We start from the raw sequence: 19,613 nt of genomic DNA, 5'->3' as shown, positions 1-19,613 counted from the left end.
GGATCCCAACCAATTTTAATAATTGAAAAATGGTAACGGCAGCATACATGTAAGAGCACATATTTCTTTTTCAAACTTGATGCACTTTTTATAAAGTTTTTTGTTAGAGATTTTTGAAAATATGCTATTTTTTTAACTTTTCCATAAACTCGGGATTGATGTTAAGATTGTGGACTAACTTTAATACGTTAAAATAAATGATATGAATTATTATGTAAGTATAAGTCACTGTTTAAGAAAAATTAAATAAAATCAAATTCTGGGACTAATATATTGAGTTAGAATAATAGTCCCAGTATTAAAGTGCTTATAAAAAAAGATTATGAAAAGAAAAATAGCTGGCGATATACTACCTACATCTTTCACACAATCAAAGACAAATCAAGAAGCATTTGAGCATTAACGAAAATTGAGGGAGCGAAATTACCAAATTACAACAAACATATATATATATTTACGTGGAATTGGGGAAAAGAGACAGAAACAAGACACGAAATATTTACATTTTTAATAGCAAAGATAGGAGACGTCCTCTGGCAGAGAGAACACTACGGGGACCTATAGTTGCTAATGTCTGTGTCATTTTGGTATTTTTTGTGGATAGTTGTCTCATTGGCAATTATACCACATCTTCTTTTTTATATTGCTTAATTTTAAGGTTATATGCAAAGACAGCCAATGTGATATGTTAACTTGTAAGCACGCTCGTCTTAAGAGTAAAGAGGTAAGCCTCAGATTTATCCTACATTTCTTTCACTCATAGTATCAAACTAAATTTTAAAGTTTAAAATCATTTCGAAGAAAAAAAACCGCCAAAATATATACAAACAAACTTTTGTTTCATTTTGTAACATAAATTGTACTAGGCATTTAGTTTTTTCGTCTGATTTGTTTTACATTGTCACTTCGTGGCCTTTTATCGCAGATTAATTAAGATAAAGCGAAACCCAACATCCACGGCTTCCCTCTTCATCTTCACACAATTACTATCATTGTTTTCATAGAACATTGCATGGTTCATGTTGGGAACCATATCGAAATATATTGGTTTCACTAATGTCCTGCAATAATTATATCACATAATCTATAATTATGTTTATAAAGAGATATATTCCTTCTGATAAGAAATTATTAAGTTTGTACTATGTATGCTATTTATAAATTTTATATGTTTGCAATCAATCCAAACATTTAGGATTGATTGCAAACATATAAAATTTATTTTATTACATGCAATGTTCTATGAAAACAATGATAGTAATTGTGTGAAGATGAAGAGGGAAGCCGTGGATGTTGGGTTTCGCTTTATCTTAATCGAGGCGTTATTCTGTTTTTTTTTATTATTTCATTTAGGCTTTGGCACTGACTTATTAATTTTAGGTTTGATATTTTCACATACAAATGTAGTTCTTTTTTTTCCGCAGGTGGGATTGAAACGTATTTCAATTCTGTTAAACAGAAGGAGATAATGGAGTTAACAGGGAAAAAGGAAGAACATAATAGAAAAATGGTTCTCTATGGCCGAAAACACAGGGTATGTACTAAATAAACACTTGAGACAGTTTTAGTCATCTGGATAAGGAATCAACATCGGCGATAATTATTCTTAAGATAGGAATTTCAATAACTTAAAAGATTGATTAAAGACACATTGAAACTTATATAACAGTAAGGAGATGTTTGATGCTTTTGATGAGTTCAAATGAATTAAACGTAATCAATTTGTTGTAGGCAGTTTGATTAAGAGATTTGAAGGTTCATGTTTCATTTCCGTATATTATGGTTAATTCATGGTTTTCATAGGTAAATATTTTTTTGTAAATGAGAAAATTACCATTTTAACAAATCGCTTACTCAGAGACGGGTCCGGATTTTTCTGAATAAAAGGAGAGCGCCTTGTTTAAAATCTGTAAAAGAGGGGGACCCATTTTACCCTAAAATCACACTGTTTAATTTAATCCGAGTTAAGTGTCCCCGATGATACGCCTATGCTATATACGAAAACAACTGTACAAGGTACCTATACTTAATAATTCGTTATTTATAGCGATTTCAATTTCGTTTGTTGATAGTGATGCAAGGGAAATAATCCAAATTATACATCAAGTGGTATTTACTTAAATTTTTATTTCACCATCTTCTGAGTTTAACATTTTTAAAAAAGGTATACTGTACATATGTATAGTTTTTCAGAAACTTATCAACCGAAGAAGAACACTAAAAGAAAGAAAAATTGATCCGAAGGAGGAGGAAAGGTTCATGAAAGCATTGGAGATTGAAACCATGTCCTCAGAAGATTCCGATTCTGAGGACGATTCTATCTTCGTTACACGTCCTCTGTCGTGGGTGTCGACGGAGTTTAAACAGCTGATACAGCGTTTGGATAGAAAATACGATCGTATGTTAAATGCTCAGGGGAAGAGATTAAAATCCAAAAGAACAGTCGGGGAGCCTTCAGATAGACAGTGTCCCAAAAATCCCAAGGGACTGGAGTGGATGTTTGGCTAAGGTGATATGGAGTTTTGACCATCAGTCATTTCAGATACATGTACATGTACTAATAAACATTTTGGCATGCATACATGGTCTTGTTTAACTTATTACGACGAATTAATTTGAACTTATGTTGCCGTCTCGTTTCATTTTATTAAATTGTGTTTATATTCAGTTTCAGCTAAACATGAAAAGAACCACGGGTCATTCTCCCTTAACGTAAAACCATTTGATATGCTTGGTGGGAAAGGGAAGCGGCGGATTGACACACACGCGCTGCACACAAACATATTTTCACTTGTGTACACAATTGTTTATTTTTTGTAAAATTTTGTTCGCTTGTATCTATTCTTTCAATAATGTAAATGTTTATTTATAAATGAAATGTAGCATGTGTATGTCATTGATTATGATGTGTTATTCATTTGTTTTGTCTTATCATTTTTGTCCACTAAAACTATTAATCAATTCACAAAATTCATTACATTTATTTTTATGGTTTTTATAAATACGCTGACTTCTCGAAAAAAAGAAATCATAAATTTAATGTAAAAAATGAATATAGAAATATAATGAACATGTTTTCAGTTTGTTTAGATTTATATTTATCAAAATAAGGTTTGATCAGAATGTGATGCCAAATATGTAACACTTCTTCAAACATGTAGCCATTTGAATGTGTATAATAAAGAATATGACCACATACAATGTATTTATTTTATTATTTATACTTGTAAATAGCTTGTTCCGGGGCTTCTTGTGTAAATAAGAAAAATATAATTTCAGAGTTTTATATTGCAAAATGTACTTCTTGAGTATCGGGACTTTGATATAGGTGTGCTGCTCGATTTTGGTGTTTATCGTTGCAATTTCGTGATTCTAATTGTTTGATGTGAAAATGTTCTCAGTGCAGTTTTTTCTAAGATTCATATTCCAGAGTCTTCTGATTACTGATTGATCGAATTACCTTTTGCTGAGTCAAAGTGTCGGTGTCTTTTTTGTAACGTTTTTAACGTTTACAACATGTGACGCAAAATGCATTTTTTTTTTTTTCTTTTTTACCTCATTCCTGAACAAAAAACGACAAATGACATAAAAGCGTTTAGCAAGTCAAGATACACCTGAAGCTTGAAACTTTTACAGCCATATAGTACAGCAAATTTGTGCAAGAGGTTATGGCCTAAGTCTCACTTAACCATCTTTATAAAAATACAAACACTCTTGTTAATTGTGAATCTTGTAGATTTGTAAATCATCAAACTATCAAAATATTTGTACACACCCCTTCCCCTTTTAAACGCTTATAACAATCGTAAAAAAACAACAAACGAACAAACAAACAAACAAACAAAAAAGAAAGAAAGAAGTTACTTAGAACATTTGAAACATTTTATTGCGGGTAATAAATTGATATTAAATATCAAATTTACTGGCAATTACATATGAATAATTTTCAAATTTACGAAAATTTAACAATATTTAATTTAGTATATAATAAGTTTATTTTCATTATTGCATTTGTAAACTTGAAGTTTAATTCACAGTAAATGGTTTAAATCAGAAAAATAAAGACATTTGTTCTGCTTTAAATTTCTAATTTTATCAAATTTACTTAAATTTTCCCTAATTTAAATTTCTCATTTAAAGAGGTTTACTGCAATTTAAAAGAAAATAAATTTTAGATTCATACAACTTTAAAAATATATGTAAATTGGGTTTATTCTCAAAAGTTTATTGGTTATATTAAACTTAAAGTAAATACGGTGTAAATAAGATATTTTCAAATGGATTATACTAATGATATATTTTGAAATTTTAAATATATATTAGCTTTTATATGGATATAATTTTGTAATAAATGCATCATTGCATGCAGTGGAATGGACTAAGTTTATTTTACATTAACAAAAACGTATACAAATCTTTGAATTTTTCAAAATACTATAGATTTTTTATTCCAGGAATACATTCCTTACATGTAGCTGTATGAAGAAACCTCTTAATACTTAATAAATTAGTAGGTCTTTTATTTAACTATTTGATTCGAGCATCACCGATGAGTGTTTGTATATAGAACAAAGACACTTGTCTCAGAAAAAAAATACTAGTGCCTGTGCTATAGAACCCTATCTTGTGATTTGTGTACACAATTTTAAGACTGGTATCAATTACGGGTTAAGCTTAAGACTTCAATAACTTTGTCACGCATAATAGAATAAATGATATGTTGATTGATGTTTAATGCAACTTCAAGATGAAGTAGGCCTGGCTGTCAGTTTTTTTTTATTAGTGGAGGAAGTATGAAAAAAGCGTGACCTTTTGGTAGAAATAGTAACAATCCTAGTCAATTATGATTGAAGATGATGGCCCTGCCATGTGCAGGATTAAAAACTCACAGTTAACTGACCAATGCAGTGTTGGATCCACAACTTTTTGTAAGGGGTTGGGCTACTCCAGTCATGCTTCAGTAATTGCCTATATAAGCAACCAAATTTTCCCACTAAAAAAGGGGGGTCTTTTCCCCTGGATCTGCCTATGCAATGACTTTGTATATCAAGAGATTGAGAACCCTGAGCAAATTTTATTTTTATCTTTAGAATAAAGATATAAACATGTCTTGCAATAATTTAAATTTAAGAGATAAACAGGTTCATAATTATGAAGATGTGCATCACCTTATAGAGCTACCACTTATCTAATAAGAAACATTGTATTCAACAGGTCACATTATAACAGTTGACACAATTGATGAATAGTTCAAACATACATGACATACAAGTATGAGCAACATTACATCTAAATCATTTGTAATTAGCTGGTGATCATATAAGTTAATAGCAAACTAGTAGATGTGTTATTTGCAACTTTTTATATAAAAGTTTTACATATAACGGTTGATATCAACGTTAGTTAAGGTATAAAACAAATATAAAATTACAGCTTATTTTCTAATTCATGTAAATGAAGTCTTTGATTAGCTTGCTTGCTTGCTTTGTTTGTATATTGTACAATTATATTGGGAAAATGTCCATTGAATTTAAATATAACATGTATAATATATACAGGTTTTACTATGTCATATATATTGTTTGGAGATGTCAATCTTAATTACAAAACTTGAATAAACAATACAAACAAAGCATGCAACCAAAGTTTTACTCTACAAGCATTAGGAAATTAAAGAATTAAAACAACTCCTTTTGATCAATTTAGAACAAAATGTGCAAATTGCTGATTTTGTATTTTTCATTCAGTAAAATAAGTAAACGTATCCAAAGCACTCTGATGGGCCCCTCACACGGTCATTTTCTATTTCTTTGTGTTTTTAGAAATACTTTTATCAAAATTGATCCAATATCCAACTATAATTTATAGTGCAAATCATTGTTCTGGGCTTTTATTTATACTCAGTGTAGCAATGTTTAGAGTTTTTTCTGGAAATGTGTTGATTAAGGGGAGACTTTATGCAGAGACCTCCCTTTCTGTTTGTCATTTTTTATGGCCCCACAACGAAGCGGTCGGGAAATTACGGCTTTGGACTTTGATAAATTATTGAAAATCACAGTTTTACAGATTTTTTGCATGAACACAGGGGTTAATGCTTATATATAGGCGAGTTTTGGATGTGTCTATGGGCCACTCGATATCTCTCGGCCGGAAGTCAGAATAAAATTTTCGGAATGTCTCGAAAGTTTTTGGTCATTTATACAGGTCTAAACAGGTTGTTATCTACGTCTTTGATATGGTCCCTTGATGACCCTTGACGACGCAATTATATTTGTTTTAAACGACCACTGTAAACTGTGTGTTTCTGGGTCAATTATAACGTGGTACTGTATGTTGTCTCGATAACATGTGAATTAATTATGTTGGAAGATTTAATCACGGGATACTGAGTGTGTATTTCATCATAGACTTACGGGAGAGAAGAATCTGGTTAAAGTATTGATATTTGATCGAAAAACAGAAAGTGTTATTCTTATCAAAAGTATTTTATTCAATCGGAATCAAAGAAATATATACAAAATATATACTGTATTTATGTTTCTGAAGAAACTAACAATGATTAAAATCAGAATATTTTCAGAGTTGCAATTAAGTATTACAAGATACTCTGCTTTGGTATTTTTAAATATAATTCATTTGTAAAGGATTCATAAAAATTTAATCTGAATAAATTCTTGCATCCTACAAAAAGAAATGTTTATAAACAATTAATCATTATACTTCTACGATAATTATTTCATACCATTTTAGTATTTAGGTTTTATGAGTAATTATTATTTATTTGTATGTATTGTAACATATCCATAAAACGGAAAGTAAGATAAATTTAGTAAATATTTAAATTTTAAACAGTCGTGCATAAAACATACTTGTGTGTTTTCAATTCATAAAGCATGATTTTAAATCCTTGCAACTCATAACTTTACAACAATCACAACAAAATTTAATAACAACCATAATGTTGATTATTTTATACCGTTTTAGTATTGATAGAAGTCTTTGCTTATATTTTTTTGTAGTAATATATCCACATCGTGGATTGTTAGAATTTAAAAGTAGATTGTATCGATAAATGAACGTAAATACTCAAGAACAAGATGTTCGTGTTTATTGATATTATATATATTCAAAAAAAAATGAAAAAAAATCTAACAGGATCGTTAGTTTTTTATAAAATTTAAATTCATTTTGTGTTTGTTTGTTTTAATAGTTTAACCGTATAGCATCTACATATTTGTACTATATATGGTACGGTTTTGAAAATTGTATTCATTGTGTTGACCAACTATCCTACACCTCTTGATTCATTTACATTATAGATCACATTTCAAAAGCATACTATCAGTTTGCGTTTTCAAAAATTCCTAATAACATGTCAATTTAATTAATCTAATGTAGGCTGTTTGACATTCGAATTCAACTATTATACACATGGAAAAGAGTATTGCAACACCTTGATTTTTTCAAACTTGAAAAATCAGCCTTTTATTTTGGATGGAATATGATAAAATATTTGTAAAATAATATTGAAACATAGTTTATGATTACCTTGTCATTTTAACAAACAAAAAATGTTTGGTAAAAAAAAGAATTTATCTTACCACAATTTTAAAAACAAAATGAAGTTTTTTTTGTACAAAAAACTGCATTTTACAACTTTTACTGTAGTCGAACTTTACAATGTCAGACATTTCAAAATTCTCCTTAAGATGATTGTTCACATCATGGTTGATCGTTATACGCTAAAGAATTAGTACTTTGTGCGCAGTCTCCATTTAAGCGGTCAACCGCCACTTAACGTCTTATGATTCCTGCCATAACTCGACTAATTTGTTGCTTAGGTAGCAGCAACCATTTCTGATGAAGGGCATTGTTTATTTCATCACGTGTTTGGACTGGGGTGTCCTTTCGCGCACATTACGCCCAAAAGTGTCCCATATATGCTCGATATGGTTCAAATCCGGGCTATGATCGGGCCAAGGAAGATAAACAGAATTCCATTTGAACAATGGATCTTCCTCCACGATGCTTATTTCCAATTTTGGCGAGCTCTGCACTACATTGGATACGGATAACTGTGTGTCTGTTCGAAAGCAAAGGTCCCCGACATGGTCTTATCGCACAATTACCAGTAGAGATGAGTCAGTCTCGAACAATTATTGTTAAAAGGCTCCTGTATGCCCACCACTCTCTATTTAGAATTGTATTGTATGCAATGGGTTTCTTTCTGACTAAGCTTCATCATACTTGATTTTCCCTAGCAGATGGCATAGGGGGTCTTTTTGATCTCGGATAGTCTTTTATATCGTTTATTGCCTGATTTTTATTCTCAAAACGACTAATAGTGGAAAAGCGATGACCGACAATACGTGCGGTTGTCACAGCGACCTTCCTGCTTCTCTCATGCTGATAATATGCCATCTTGCTGCGGTTAAGAGTTGTGGAGGACCCAGTACAAGGTGTCAATCACATAACTTTATAAACTTGAATATTTAAAGTGTTGAAAACAGTGAGGATAAAAACACCTGTTTTGCTGTTTACGGGTACAGTAGCTGCATGTGCAGATAAGAACTTATCGAGTCGATAATTATTGATCAAACTCAGGTGATATTAAAATTATGTTAAACTAGTTCTATTTTAACAAATTATATCAGAAAAAAATAAAAAGTGTTCTTTTTAAATTTCAATTTCAATTTGGTGTTGCAATACTTTTTTCCATGTGTATAGATTAAGATATGTGATGATGCGAGTGCGTATTCTTTTCCTGAGTATCGGTGAGATGCTTTCTAATTACTATTTCATGCGCTAAGATACTATTTGCATGCAATACTATTAAATTCACTCGTGAAAGCTTATTTTTGTTTTTGTTATCTAAATTCAGGACACGGCAGAAAGAGCTTCACATGTGACTTTCAAAACGGTCAAAACGGTCATCATTTCTAACGGTATTCTGACCTCGAGTTGTTTCTCTTTTGTTTCTTTTTTGAGTCACTGTCCTATTATTAACTTTGACATTTTCGAAAAGCTATGGATTGTCTACCCAAGGAATAGATTCCTTAACTTTGGAATGTATTTAGCCTTTTAACTGTTTTCATTCGAGCGTCACTGATGCTTTTTTTTGTATCTACTGAACTCGTGTCTGGCGTACATCATTTTAATTTTCTGATTTAAGAAATTCTTCGGCAAAACTAAGTTTCCCTGTAGAATGCTTGAATTGATTTAAGTAAAATCAGTAAATCCTTAAAATTTGAGATGTTTTATGAGACCAAATAAGTCTCTTCATAAGAGGTCCCAATCAATTGCTACCACAGGTTTCACCGCATACAACATCTACCATGAGTAAAGACAGCTTCAAATACGAGTTGAGAATATAATTCATGTAGGAAACAAAATATAAAGATATGATAGCTAAAATAAATCCATCCAGAATTCTACATTTTAAAGCAAACTGAGTAGGTTTTTGCAATTTGCATAAGTCATCCGGTTAGTAGAAATTAGGATATGCCAAAGGGTTATAATCGGAAAAATTATGTACATTCCCAAGTAATAAATAAAATAGTTGAGCTTTAAAATAACTATTCAAATAGAAGAGGAAATATATACTTTCAACTGGCTTCTTATATTTACACTGAATTATTTTAATTTAAAAAAGCAAACACAAATTCAGCAACAATCTTTTGATGACCCGGCAGTCAGCGGTCTTAGGTTCATGTATTGCTTTTCTTTTTTTAAAGAAAGCAACTTGTTTTCTATACACCTCCAGATTTTGAGCTGATTTTTGATATATGAGATCATTGTTTGTGTCCACATGTGTTTATTGAAATTGCAGATTTTTCAACTTTTTGGGACGGGCCATTCGTGTCGCTTTGACACATCTAGTAATACTATTTTAATTAGTTGATTTCTTCATATTTTTGTAAAATTTGTTGATTTGAATTTAGATTTTTTGATTTTCTAACTATTTCAACCTTTTACAATAAATGATGAATAACAAATGTAAGTGTTTCCTGGTAGAATTTAGTCTTATAAGAATATCAGTTTACATGTGAGGTTTACATGATGAAGGTCATTAATTGGTTCTGCACAGTGAAATATTTTGAAGGAACTGTGACCTTCATACAAACTATTTTATAGTTCATTTCATTAATTCACCAATGTTCTATTTCTTTTGAATCCTATGGATAGGTTTTAATAGAAAATGATACACAATGTAGCACCTATTGAAGAATCTGTTTTAATAAAATACCAGTATTTCCTTAATATTTTTTGAAGTTTTTCTGCTTGAGGATGATAATATGTCATGAATGATACATAACATCTATTTTAAACTTTGATATCTTTCTGTTATGGAATTTGAAAGAATTTCTTTTACCAATTTCAGTCTTTCAATAAAGAGGGGTTTTTTTGGCTTGTGTTTCTAGGTAAATGAATACCTTTGCCTTCAATATAGGATTTAAAGTTCCAAATGGGTTGGGTTGGTTTGGGTTTTATGTAGATGTTGGAATTTTTCTGTATTATTTTTTTTTTAGCATTTCATATCTTAAACACCAGTATTTTCATGTGTTTATTTTTATTCACAACTGATGTCTTCCATATGGGGGGCTTATTTCTGGAATAGCATTGTTTTCTCATTAATAGTACAATCACTAATCTGTCATTAATCGATCGCTTATCCATCAGTAATCGGTCTTAAATCGATCATGAATCTAATAGATCACTAATCGATCAAACTCCCGAGAAAGAGTTTGATCGATTACTGATCGATGACTTCAAATCATCAATCGAGTACTGATCAAATATGATCGATTAGTGTTCGATTATCGATCTGATCGATTAGTTAAGTCTGGCATAATTGAAGCCCTGACAATTTGTGTTTCTAGTTTTGTTTTCAAGAAGAATGAGCATGAATTTCTGCCGCAGGGTCACAATAAGACAGCTGTTATAATCGTCTGACATTTGATAAGAATACTAATAAAATTGAGAATGGAAATCGGGAATATGTCAAAGCGACAACAACCCGACCATAGAGTAGACAACAGCCGAAGGCCACCAATAGGTATTCAATATAGCGAGAAACTCCCGCATCCGGAGGCGTCCTTCAGCTAGTCCCTTAACAAATATGTATAGCAGTTCTGATCAGTGATAATGGACGTCATACTAAACTCCGAATTATACGCAAGAAACTAAAAATAAAAATCATACCAGACTAACAAAGGACAGAGGCTCCTGACTTGGAACAGGCGCAAAATTGCGGCGGGGTAAAACATTTTTTTAAATCTCCCCCTCCCCCTATACTTCTAGCCAATGTAGAAAAAACAAACTCACTACAATACGCACAATAAAACTCATTTAAGTCCCAGTCCTATATCAGAATATGAAACAAAAGAAAATAAACAAAATGACAATAATACATAAATAACAACAAACTACTAGCAGTTACTGACATGCCGGCACCCGACCTCAATTAAATAAATGGAATATTATCAATCATAATACACATAGTGTAGTATCATTAGATACATTTGTATCCATCTAACTTACATACAGCCATAAATGTAACTAAACCATTAGCATATGTTCTTATATGTGAGTTCTGTTGATCAATACTAACAATCAGTTTTCAAGGTGAAGGTTCGTATTATTTCTCGAGTAAATATGTCGAACTAGATAAAAAAAATCGCAAGGTTCAAAAATGTTTATAACCTTTTGATACATCTTTGAATGTATATTTATGATATACAGCTTTGTTAAGATTTAAAAAATTGTTCCGACAATTACTTAATGCTATACTATTTTATGATTTTAGACTGAACATAGTCTATAGCCTATCAAATACTGTAAGCAAATAGATATAAACTACAATTTTATTATTCAATTTCTTTGATAATAGGACTTAAGTTACTGTTTTGCTTTTATCTGGAAGATTGAGAAAAACTAAAACATATAACGGTTGATATAAGGTTGAAAACAAATATAAAACTGTCGTCTTCTTATGATGAAAACAAACCAACAGAACAACCATACGCGCCTAAGGTTGATTGGCCTGATTGTTTCCAGTTTTGAAACTAGAGGTTAACATACACATTGTTTCATGTTAAAAACCAAAAGAGTTAAGAGTTTATAATTTGGTATGCTATGGAGGTAACGAACGTTTTGTGTTTAAACTGCTTTATCACATCTTATGTCGACTTGCCAAGATTATCATCACGTCAAGTCGGCCAAATTATTTCGAAAACACGACAACATGACAGCAGAAGAAATCATCTCGACTTTAGAACATCTGGGCGATATGTTTAATTCGTTAGTTGGCTGTTTGACATAGTGAAGATAATTATATCGACAAGTCTACTGAATGTTTAAATGTTTAAGGCAACTTACCATTGGAAGTTAAAGGATTGATGAACGTGGTTATGACTGAGGGTTAGATAATGAATTACTTGACTGTGCTATAGTCAATATGTGAAATTCAAGTTAATATTTAGGAACTCTACACGGACGCTTCTCCTTCGTCAGACTAGACAAAGCCGCTTGAATCAGATCATTTAGATAGCAAAGTAAATACAATGCTGTAGAACTTTGACTATTGTTCGCAAACCAAGCAAGGAACATTCAAAACAGAAAATCCTATACCAACTGGAAAACTTAAAGGCTGAAAACTATCACATGAACAGAAATCAACTGTCATATTCCTGACTTTGTGAATGTATTTCGTTATGTTAAAAAAAATGGGTTGAAACCGAATATTATAGCTGGCTAAACAAACATATTCAACGTTGTGATATGTTCCATTTTGTAGTTTAGATACGCTTTGTTAAAATGGCATGCATATGAGAATTTGGAGAATACTGAGGAAAGGTGAAGTAGAAAAATAAATAGTTGTTTTTGCTTTGTACCCAATAATATGTCAGCAATGAATTGTTTTTTTATGATTATAAAGTAGAATTCCAATTGAATGTAATATCAATAGCCAGAGAAACATTTAAATCTAATGAATATACAAACAGACCATAGTCAGAAAGTTATTTACTGGCCTTTGCAAAAACACCAGGATGAGTATTTGTAGTTTGTTATTTCAATGGTTCAGCTATTAAAACTGACATTAAAATGCACCTACCTTTATGTTGCAAACTTTATATAACACAAAGTCGATTCACAAATCATTTATCCGCGCCCAAATTATGCAAAACGAATATGAGATAAAGCACTTGGCAAAACTATCATAAAGAGTGTTTATCACAAGTCAACAGATAACTGAATGAATTGTTTTAAATTTAATCTTTAAGTACATACTTACAATACCTGTCTACTATATTTTCGTTGTGTAAGTTATGTAATGCATCGATGCAACGTTTCATACATTTTGAAAAACTAAAATTTCTTTTTCTTTGCCATTGAACAGTTCTTGTTTATACTTCTTTTTATTTTCTAACAGCATTAGGTTTAGCTTATATCGATCAACTTTACAAGAAGCTATTGTCTTCAAATTTCATGAATAAAAAAGGCACTGTAGAAAAGACCAAAAAATCAGAACATAATGTAGCATATTCAAACGACAAAGGTTCACATACTACATGTACTATGATTGGTATTGCTGCAATCTTATTAACAATCGCATATATCTATGAATCTCATTGATACTTTTTATGTTGATATGCACATGATATTCAACAATTCAACATCAAAATAAAAAAAAAAACAATGTTGTATGATATATTGCCAAAAAAGCCAACTAGCTGTCTACTGACTCAGAAAAGGTGCATTCATTTTATAACGATGTACTATTTTTGGTCCGTAGACAGCTAGTTCAGTGTTTTTGGCAATATATCATACAACACTATGATTCAATATGAACAGTAGGGTTTAACATATTTGAAAACAATCAACCCTCATATAATCTGGAACTTCATGTAACAACACAACAGAAGAACACAATATATCAACAGGATTGACATGGCTGACCTTATGAAATCTGAATGAACACGGCATATCAACGAAAGACACCAGACACGAATATAGATATAAGAGATCTGGCAGTTATTAAAGAATTGTTCAAAGCAATTTACAACAAATACATTTATCAAAAATTTCACGAAAAATATTCCAACCAGAACACTTGCAACATATTTAATTTTAAGACATTATTAGTAGTTTCGAAAGGCTAAGCCTTGTGCAATGCCATAGTAGGAATAAAGAATACTTAGATTATTATTGATCATCATTGTTGATGCTTTATACCAATACATAATACTTATGTTTCAATTCAATAATAAAACCCCAATAAAGATATGTGTTTACTTAATTAATTGATAACCCTCAAGCCTAAGATTTTTAATAACATTTAAGTGGCTCTATAACCAACATCTTCGTAGAAGATTGTAATACAGTAAAAACTTGTATTGTTTCATTTTGCCGTTGTCGTTTGGTGTACAGCAAAACTTGCAAACATTAAAAGTATTCAGATATTCCATGATGGAAAGCAAGTATTTTGCAACTCTGTAAACTTATTAATGCTTTCCTATATATTTATATATACTTAATTATATGTAAAGGATCTCATAATTATTCCATTAGAGAGTTGATCATGATTTAGTTTTAATGTAAAAAGTTCATTATTCGGATTTACCAACACAGAACATGTGCTCAGCATGAATAAAACAAATAAGATGATTCATCATGTATTCCAATAAGCATGATAAGGGTGACAATTTAAGTTTAAAACCAGTTTTTAAAACGAAAAAAACAAGTTGCATTAAAATGTCCGTAGATATAAATAATAGCTGTGGTATGAATATTGGAACTCCTAAAATGGGACGATCGTTAAATAGATTTAGTTTTCATTGTTTAAAGGTGAGGAAATATTTTTGTAACAGAGTTCTCACTGAATGTATTGGAACTGCTATGTAAGATGTAATTCCTCAAACAGTTATTTACATCACATTTGACATCATATATCGTGTATTCATTTCAAATCATCTGATCATATATCACCGTTGCTTAAATGATGAATGAGAGAAAATGTACTAAGCATGTTAAAAGGCATTGCATTTGTTATGTGAATTCAGAAAAAAATATTACTCATGTTACTGTAAACGTTTATAAAATACGAATATTTGTCCCAAATGTGTCATTAATAACGAAGAAAGACACCGACATTTCATAATTTTTGTATTTGTATTATACACCCGTAAAACGTACAAGACAAAACTTAATTAATTGGAAATAAATCCATTTAAGAAACCTACATAAGAAAATGAAAACTTTTCCATCATATTTCCCCGATTTGTAAAGATATTTTATGATCTGGATAACGTAAAATGATGTGAACAAATCCCATCTCGAATTTTTCAAATTGAAATTGTAGGTGTTAGATATCGCTATGCAAATGCAAAATAACGAATTTAAGATAGGTTTCCATCCTTTCCTTCATTAGGTTACATATATTTTACTTAGTATGACAATGCCCTATCCTCAATACTATTTGGACAAAATATAAATGCTATTTTAATCACAACACTTTACAAACTATATACAGACATATTAATATAAAATTCCAAAGGAGTTCTTCATAATGAACACCATTTCGAGACGTATCATGCGACATAGAAGTGTAAAAAGACAGAAAAGCATTGTTGTTATTATGGACCACCTGACACCAGTCACCGGGGGCCATAATACTTTGGTGCATTAGAAGTCTTGACTCAGGGTTAGAAATGCATACTGTTAAGGGTGGGTATGTGCATAATTTTAAAATAATGTACGCTGCATTTCCATCCGGAGAAGGTAAACTCTAAGTTACAAAGAAGAGGTCTTGTAATGACAAGAATGAGTGCATATAGATTTTAATGAGGACACTTATACATTTTAAATTTCAAAGGTCAAAATCACTGGTGACCTTCAATTTTATGCGGGACATTAAATATTGGTGTTTCTCTCATGTAGCAGTTTTCAAAAGGCTATATCAACAGGTTTAACAGTTAGGTTAAAAACAAAACATGTGAAAAACATATATGTTTTTCTCTTAGGTCAAAAGTCTAGGTCAGATGAAGACCATAGTGATGCAAACTGTATAGTAGTGATATACCTTCACATCGGATTTTAAAATCCATGATCAAAAGATAACACAGTTAACCACAGGTATAAGAAGCACAACTAAAACATATTGTATGACACTCTATTAGTCTAAAGGGAAACAATAATTACACAGATTCAACAACAATGGCTATATTTTATTTTTAATTCATACAGTGTATTCTGTGTTTATTACTTTAAAATTCATTAAATGGACAACACTTGGTAATCTGCATAATCGATTTATAAGGGTGAACACGGACGTAATGAAGATGGCGGTAGTACTTAACATCTTGTAAAAAAACATTCATTTAATACAACTGTTTTTCCTCCGTAGATATTTTAACCTGTCGCGGTGAACGGATACGGCTTATTTCTGATGATTTGTGTTAGCTAAGTTCAAATCAGCGTGTATTCATCAGGCATTTACCGTAATCTGTAATCGTGATCAGTTGTAATTAATTTATTTTTTTCAAGGTTATCGTTTTATAAGTCATTAGAGTGAGAAACCCGCTGTAATCATGATTATTATTAGATTAGTTTATGATTATATTTATATGATTACAAATTCTGTATATGAAAATAGTTTCAAATAGACAATGTACAAATGAAAAGATGTGAAGCATTAAAGTATAATTTTCAAACCGGTATACGCTATGATTGATCAATGTGCAGTATGATGTATAGCATGTAGAATGAACATGAGTGATATATTTTGTAAACAGTTTACTTAGGAAATTTATATTTGCAAATGTTTCATTGTGAGTTTTGTCCTTCTGATACAATATTATGCATTGAGTCATTTCATTAATACTGATTTAGGTTTACACCATATATATATATCAATAACGACTTAGAAATTCAATAGCATAACACATATAAATTGAATTTGACTTTGATTGTCGACACAAATGAGCAAACTTCATTAAGGTCTTTCCATTTTCAAAAAGGGAAATACCTTACTGTATTTCTTCTGTTTATTAAGGTCTTTCCTTTTACAAAAGGGAAAGACCTTACTGTATTTCTTCTGTTTATTAAGGTCTTTCCTTTTACAAAAGGGAAAGACCTTACTGTATTTCTTCTGTTTATTATTATTATTATTATTATTATTAAGGTCTTTCCTTTACTAAAGGGAAAGACCTTACTGTATTTCTTCTGATTATTATTATTATTATTATTATTCTTTTTGTTCCGCCAAACTTTGACGAAGTTAGCCTCCGTAACCGTAAGACGTGTCGCTTCCATGTTCACACTTTGTATCGGTGTCATGAATATCTATCCGGAACTCACCCTGTGAGTCGAAATATTTTGTCGGTTCGGAGTAATCCCTCCGAAACCCAAAAACCTTGTTATCGTGCCAACACCGTAACCGTAATAGGTAGAAAAAAAACAAAGGGTTAAATTTGTTCAGGACCAGACCCCGGTTCTTCGTTACATTTGGATCGAAAAGATTCAACGACTCATTGGTAGGGTTATGCCCCTATGAAAATTAATCGGTGTCGGTTGACCACCAAAACTCAGAAACCGTAAGTCGTAGACACCTAGGATCTTCACCATTCATCATCAATTCATGTATCTTTGAAAAATCCCTCAAGGTCAAATTTGTATGTTGACCTTGACCTTTGACCTATCACCTTGTTATGGGATAATCTCAGAAACCATAATACTTACAGAAGTTTTAAATAGTGGAAAATGTTTGGGTCATTACGGCGCAACTTTGTTACATTTTGACCGAAGAGATTTGACCTTTTTTTAAGGGGCATTATACCTTTTTTAGGTTTTTGGAAAGACAAAATCAGCTTTTACTATATAACCAAAGGTCCTAGACCCATGGGCTCTTCGTCAATGACATTGGGGACTAATGACCTTGACAAAGGTCAAAAGGTCAAAGGTCAAGGTCATATCCCATATAGCGAATTTAGTGTTTTTAACCTTATTTAAAGGATTTTCAGTGTGTTTTAAAGCTTTTCAATACATTCTATGTCTATTTGAACATTTATTTTACATTACAAAAGGAAAGACCTCTCAATTGTTCAAGAACAATTGACAGTTTAATTAAGGTCTTTCCTTTTACTAAAGGGAAAGACCTTACTGTATTTCTTCTGATTATTATTATTATTATTATTATTATTATTATTCTTTTTGTTCCGCCAAACTTTGACAAAATTTCCCTCCGTAACCGTAAGACGTGTCGCTTTCGTGTTCACACTTTGTATCGGTGTCATGAATACCTATCCGGAACTCACCCTGTGAGTCGAAATATTTTGTCGGTTCGGAGTAATCCCTCCGAAACCCAAAAACCTTGTTATCGTTCCAACACCGTAACCGTAATAGGTAGAAAAAAAATGAAGGGTGAAATTTGTTCAGGACCAGACCCCGGTTCTTCGTTACATTTGGATCGAAAAGATTCAACGACTCATTGGTAGGGTTATGCCCCTATGAAAATTAACCGGTGTCGGTTGGCCACCAAAACTCAGAAACCGTAAGTCGTAGACACATAGGATCTTCACCAATCATCATCATTTCATGTATCTTTAAAAAATACCTCAAGGTCAAATTTGTATGTTGACCTTGACCTTTGACCTTACACCTTGTTATGGGATGATCTCAGAAACCATTATACTTACAGAAGTTTTAAATGGTGGAAAATGTTTGGGTCATTATGGCGTAACTTTGTTACATTTTGACCAAAGAGATTTGACCTTTCTATAAGGGGCATAACCCCTGTTTTAGGTTTCTGAAAAGCCAAAATCCGCTTTTACTATATAACCAAAGGTCCTAGACCCTTGGGGTCTTCAGTAATGGCATTGGGGACCAATGACCTTGACAAAGGTCAAAAGGTCAAAGGTCAAGGTCATGTCCCAGATAGCGTATTTAGTGTTTTTAACATAATTTAAAGGATTTTTAGTGTGTTTTCGAGCTTTTTATGGTTGACCTTGACCTTTTCAATACATTCTACGTCTGTTGAAACATGTATTTTACATTACGAAAAGGAAAGACCTCTCAATTGTTCAAGAACAATTGACAGTTTATTATTATTATTATTCTTTTTCCGCCAAACTTTGACAAATTTAGCCGCGTTAACCGTAAGACGTGTCGCTTTCATGTTCACACTTTGTATCGGTGTCATGAATACCTATCTGGAACTCACCCTGTTAGTTGAAATATTTTGTCGGTTCGGAGTAATCCCTCCGAAACCCAAAAACCTAGTTATCGTTCCAACACCGTAACCGTAATAGGTAGAAAAAAAACAAAGGGTGAAATTTGTTCAGGACCAGACCCCGGTTCTTCGTTACATAAGGATTGAAAAGATTCAACGACTCATTGGTAGGGTTATGCCCCTATGAAAATTAACCGGTGTCGGTTGACCACCAAAACTCAGAAACCGTAAGTCGTAGACACCTAGGATCTTCACCAATCATCATCAATTTATGTATCTTTGTAAAATACCTCAAGGTCATATTTGTATCTTGACCTTGACCTTTGACCTAACACCTTGTTATGGAATAATCTCAGGAACGATTATACTTACAGAAGTTTTAAAT

At 31.6% G+C, this 19,613-nt stretch overlaps 1 protein-coding gene across 1 annotated transcript; it reads left to right on the top strand.

The window, feature by feature from the left end:
- The first annotated feature begins 1,430 nt into the window (after nucleotides 1-1,430).
- LOC134695374 (uncharacterized) lies at nucleotides 1,431-3,178 on the top strand. The gene is made up of 2 exons (XM_063556604.1): nucleotides 1,431-1,534; nucleotides 2,194-3,178. The coding sequence occupies exons 1-2, from the start codon at nucleotides 1,469-1,471 to the stop codon at nucleotides 2,506-2,508; spliced, it is 381 nt and encodes a 126-aa protein (XP_063412674.1). The 5' UTR covers nucleotides 1,431-1,468; the 3' UTR covers nucleotides 2,509-3,178.
- The last annotated feature ends 16,435 nt before the right edge of the window (nucleotides 3,179-19,613 follow it).

Source organism: Mytilus trossulus, chromosome 13, assembly GCF_036588685.1.
Source record: "Mytilus trossulus isolate FHL-02 chromosome 13, PNRI_Mtr1.1.1.hap1, whole genome shotgun sequence".
NCBI lineage: Eukaryota > Metazoa > Mollusca > Bivalvia > Mytilida > Mytilidae > Mytilus > Mytilus trossulus.
Note: the sequence above shows the minus strand (reverse complement) of the source record. Positions and strands in the feature narration are given on the sequence as shown.

What these genes read in the sequence shown, in the direction of transcription:
- LOC134695374 (XM_063556604.1), top strand. Translation starts at nt 1,469, where the DNA reads ATGGAGTTAACAGGGAAAAAGGAAGAACATAATAGAAAAATGGTTCTC. An exon ending in TCTATGGCCGAAAACACAGG is followed by an intron (nt 1,535 to 2,193) that starts GTATGTACTAAA and finishes ATAGTTTTTCAG; the next exon opens with AAACTTATCAACCGAAGAAG.